Source organism: Neospora caninum, chromosome VIIb (genome assembly GCF_000208865.1).
Source record: "Neospora caninum Liverpool complete genome, chromosome VIIb".
Taxonomy (NCBI): domain Eukaryota; phylum Apicomplexa; class Conoidasida; order Eucoccidiorida; family Sarcocystidae; genus Neospora; species Neospora caninum.
In genome coordinates, this window is record NC_018394.1 from 1740355 (window position 1) to 1745432 (window position 5078).

General features: G+C 53.5%; 1 protein-coding gene across 1 annotated transcript; it reads right to left on the bottom strand.

The window, feature by feature from the left end:
* Positions 1-1220: 1220 nt before the first annotated feature.
* Positions 1221-2572, bottom strand: NCLIV_026170 (hypothetical protein; the record flags this gene model as incomplete). Its single annotated transcript, XM_003882811.1, has 3 exons — positions 1221-1318; positions 1858-2005; positions 2381-2572. The coding sequence occupies 3 exons, from the start codon at positions 2570-2572 to the stop codon at positions 1221-1223; spliced, it is 438 nt and encodes a 145-aa protein (XP_003882860.1).
* Between the last annotated feature and the right edge of the window lie 2506 nt (positions 2573-5078).

Here is a 5078-nt window from a genome sequence, read left to right on the forward strand (position 1 = left end):
GTAACCAGTACTTCAGAGCTCTCTGTGCTTTGTTGCTTCTGCGTTATTGCTTCGTTTCGGTTGAAACACATACCGACAGTTACGCTCGTCGCACCCCACAAGCCGTCATCCTCTTCACACTTTCTCCACTATAACACGGAGTGAGAAAGCTGTGTAGTGCGTGGAAATCTTGAGAATAACTGCTGGCTTCCACGGAATCTTGCGGCCTACTCGAGACCCAGCGAGGTAAACCCCGGAAACGTCGCGTCAACGTCACCGCGCGACTAGCTGCCCCATTCATTTGCGTTTCTTCTGAGTTGGGCTTTCCTCAGAGGGAGACGGAGACACAAGACCACATTCGCAGACACGTGGCAACAGATAGTTCCAAAAACGGATGGAGTCACAGTGGAGAGGAAAAACCGCTAGAAACATGCAAGACAAGGCAGAGAAAGGACGCGTTTCGAGAACACCATCAACTGCGTGCAAGCAGAAAAACAACGGACAAACATGAAGGCTGAAAAGAACCGGTTAACGTGGCCACATGAAAAGACAAGACATGAGCACACAGCTGAGAAGCCGATTTGGTCCTCGTCGGCAGAAAAGGGTCAATTAAAGAAACAAAGAACGACAGCCGAGGGCAAGACCGAAAAGGAAACGAGTAACGGCACAAAAGAACCCAAAGAAAACGGCAGAATCACGCAGAGAGAGGAAACTGAGAAGCGGGCGGAGAAGAGTCGACTGGCGAATCCTCTTTGCCGGAAGAAAAGTCCAGTCATTTTGTTTCACGAGTGTCTTTTTCGTCGTGCGATCTTCCGCGTTTTCTCCGGTCTCCCGTCTTATTCGTCTCGTTCCTTCCCTCGCCTCGCAAAATCCGCCCCCCCCCCCCCGCTGTTACAAGTAGACCTGCCTTCCAGGAGCGTCTTGTCCCCTCTGCATCTCTTCTTCCTCCTCTCCACTGCCGCTCTCGTTGCCTTGTGTTCTCCATCTTCGTTCTTTTCCTCTCTCCTTCTCTCAATAACTATCTCTCCATCCTATCTGCCCCAAAACACACGAGACACCTGTTATTTCCACCCATATCTCGCGCCGACTGCTTGGGCCGTTTTGTGGCCGCGAAGAAATTAATTCTGCAAATCGAAGAGAAGTGAATTTTTTAGGACTTACAAGCTCACGTCCCGGGCTCTTCTCTTGCGCCCCCCTCTCTCCCTGGGAAGAGTTCCATCGTTTTCGCAAAGACAGTCGCCTCAGTCTGCGTAGTGCGAAGCTCGGTGAACGTCGTCCTTCACGGATTCGGGAAGTTCGCCCACAACCGACACCGCGTAGCAACCGGGGACGACTTCAGCTGAGGCAGAAGACAAGACAGGAAGATCAGAAGTCTAGGCACACCGTGTTCATCGCCTTCTTCGCGCGTCGTGCGAGACGAATCCGCGGTGTCTTCTCGAGAGGCGTCGAAAGCGAAAGACAAAGGACGAAACGCACGAGTGCGATAACCCTCTACCCTCTACACAGGGGTAGCAACAGAAATACGCGAAGAGGATCGACCCGCTCGGAGACAGCAAGAAGGCCTTTTCTGCGGAAGGACACGGTACTCAGCCGGAGTGGCAACACGACACTTCCTGTCTCGTGTTTGCCAATGCATGCATGGAACAAGAAAAAAAAACCCGTTCCCGTCTTTTTGTATCGAAGCGAAAGGTAGTGCGTAAATCTTCGCAGGTGGGGCCAACATATACAAGGAAGCGACGCGAGAGCAAAACCGAGACAGAGAGGAATCCCAGACACCCCTTTCCGCGCGCGCTGTTCTCGTTGGAGCCTCGCCTTTTGACCAAACGCCATTCGTTCGTCCCCGCCCTTTGCTCTGACTTCCTTTCGGCTTCTCCTCACTCAGTTTATTATGACGAGCTACCCAAGAAGACGTAGGTTTCATAATCGCGACGAATCCGGCGAAGTTGACTGTCGTACAGTCCCAGACGCGGTGCCGATCGCCGTCCATCTGCAGGAAGCCGCAGTTCGGGCAGCCTTCATCGTAGAACTGCATGCACAGACATCCGCAGAGAAAAACCAGCGATCTGGAGCGAAGAAAACGTAAACAGGTGCGCCAGAGCGCCAGCGGGAGAACGAACACGAGAGAGAGAAGCCTTTTCGAAAGAAGAGGGAGAACGGTGGTCCAACCGCACCGACGGAGAGCCCCGACTTCGCTCTTTTATTTTTATCCACGACACAACCATCGATCATAATGTAGGAACGAAATGCACAGCGGAGTAGAGCAAGGGACATCCAGAAGGGAGAGGGAACTGGGAAAAACAGACGGGGCGCAACGGAGGGGAGAGAGATGAGACGTGCCGCGCGAAACCGTGAACGGAAGAAGAGAGGAGAGGACAGGAAAGGCGTGCCACAGAGTCAGTACCTGCTGCTCGCTCATAATAAGGCGACAGGAAATGCAGGCGCGCAGCCTCAGGACAACTTTGTCTTCTTCCTGGCCGCTCTTGTTCTTCACTTTCCGGACCTGGCCCCGAGGGACTGTCGCTACAGTCGACGAGTCGCCCGCCAGGGAGGCTGCTGTGTCGTCGACCTCGTACAAAGATCCACCGCCCTCCATCTGGGAAGATACCGCGAAGTGAAGAGAATCGAGAGAGTCAGAGGAGACAAAAAGACAGGGGAATGGAGACGGAAGACGGGGACCGAACGGGAACGGAGCAGCTGGGGCAGAAAAACCCGAGAAAGGCAGCGCTTGCGAGGTAGAGACTCCGACGCGAAGGAAAAGCCCAGAGGCGCACCAAAAACGAAGACCGAGAGGCACCGGACGAGACGAAAAGAATGGCCGACGAGGCAAGGCAGGGAGATATATACGTGTGCGCGAGCGGAGACAAAGATCGGCGGGAGGACGAGGTATTGGAAGGAGGGCGGAGCGAGATGGCGTCCTAGGAAAGCTGCTAAAACACAGGAAAAACCTTTTTATTCTGGCAGTGAGGAAGAGCCACCGTGAGAAAATGGAGGACCGGCAGACGACTCCTCAAGAGGCAGGCTGCTCTTCCTTGGAAGCGAATATTTGCAAGACGAAGAAGCATGGCTGGGATGCGCCGCCGCGACATTGGGGAAGCCGATGATGGCGATCTGAGCTTTGTTCTCCCGAAAATAAACAGGGACGGAGCAATGCAGCGAGGTTGCTGACAAAAAAACACAAACTTGCGCTGGGAAGAGGAGTCACTTCAAAAAAAACCGACGCGCCCAGGGCAGACGCGTACTGGCGGGAGAAAAACGTAGAAATGCAAAACTGGAACAACCTAGCTGCAGACGGCGCCGCCAAGCGTTTACTCTTGGAAGGAAATAGTATGGGGCGACGGACGGTAGAAAAGAGAGCAGAGGGAGACACCGGGATGTTTCTGGAAAACACGGACTGAGCAAGGAGCCTTCCGATGTGAACCTCGTATGAAGGATAGCCCGGACCTCTTCACATCTCGCGGGCGCACCGCTCAAAACGACCGCGCCTGGTGAGAAAGCGCCTGGAAAACCGCTCTGTCGAAAAATGACTCGCAGATTCGCCCAATACTGGTCTCTGCAGCGACGACCCGAGACGTCACAAAAAAGGAAGGAGCACTCACCGCAGAGCCGAAGCAGGGTGGTAAACAAAAGAAGAGACTGGAGACGGAAGGCTTCAACAAAGAAAGCGAGTTTTTCATGGGGACATCCCTGGACCTGCGTCGTCCCCCGTCGCGTGATTTGATTGGTACGCAGCTGGAACCGCAAGCTAATGTCAGAATGTAGAAAAGACGAATGCAGACGAGAGGGAAGCGCCTCTTTCTGTGGTGTCTAACGAGGCTTTTCAGCGTGGATACATCCGGAAACGCGGAAGTCCGATGTCACCACATGCATGGCTTACAGAGGAAAAACTTTTCTCACGCGTTTCTGATTGGTACGCGGGAGACGGAGCCTCCAGATGAGCCTGCTCGAGAGCAGGACAAAGAAAGACCTAAATACGCGTATACCTATTTACCTAGGTTTCTGCATCTGAAACGTGAGGCGAAACCTTCGTCTCTCTGCTTCGCGCAGGCCATGCTACCCTCCAGAGCTGGGATAAAAAGGAGTGAAGACCAGCGCCGACGATTCGTGTTGTGTCTCCCTCGTGACCGCCTAACGCTCGCCGATCCTCCAAGGCTTATTTGCGACAGGTTTCGGACACACGAGCCCACGGCGCGCAGGTTGACCCGCTACTATAAGGCTTTCCTCGGCAAGCAGCTCGTTCGCAATATCTCCAAAGATTTTCCGCCTATGGGAAAGACAAGCATTCTATCTTGTGCCGTAGATGCTGCTGATGTGTTTTTTGTGTAGACCTCAAAAATCTCCAAGGTTGAAACCTGACAGGTGGGGGTGCCGCGCCACCGGGGGTGCACCGGTTGTGCCGAAGCCGTGTGTCTTCTCTCATGACCGTTCGACACAACGTTAGCTGTCATAACAAGCTGGTGTACACTCCCTTCTTTTCGCAGTTTTATTCGCTCCGCTCACACGATATTTCGAATTTCTCTCTTCTGCCTTTCTCAGCGGTCACTGGCTGCTTTGCCCTCCTGCGTTTTTTTCCAGCGACGAGTCAAGAGGCTCCACAGGCGTTTCTATCCGGGACGTGGACCGTATCGTTCACATCGCTCTTGTTTCCTAGCTTCGTTTCTCGTGCTTGTGTCTTCACGCACACACCAGTCGCTTTTGTTCGTTGCCTGCTAGGACGTACTCTTGCCTCTTTTACTTGCTTTCCCGTATGCTTCTCAGTTTGCGCCACCAACACCTGGTGACCATACGAATGCATGCACCACATTCTCGTCACAACACTGAAACTCCGTGGCGAACGTTCGAGGACAGGGATATCTGGAGAGGTGAAGGCAACTAAAGTCTTGCCTTTCTTTGGCAGTCCTGCTCTTCCCGTCTTCAGGCGTCAGGCGTCAATTCGCGGGAAAGCAACGAAAAACTCTCGTGGACGGCGGATAGCAGTGCAGGGGGCGCCCAAAGTTGGGGTGTACATACACCCCAGCATTCGGTCACATCCCGTTTGTTCTTTGATCCCGTTGTCCTCAACTCGTTCAGACCTGTCCGAAGGGAGTTTTCCGGTTCCGTAA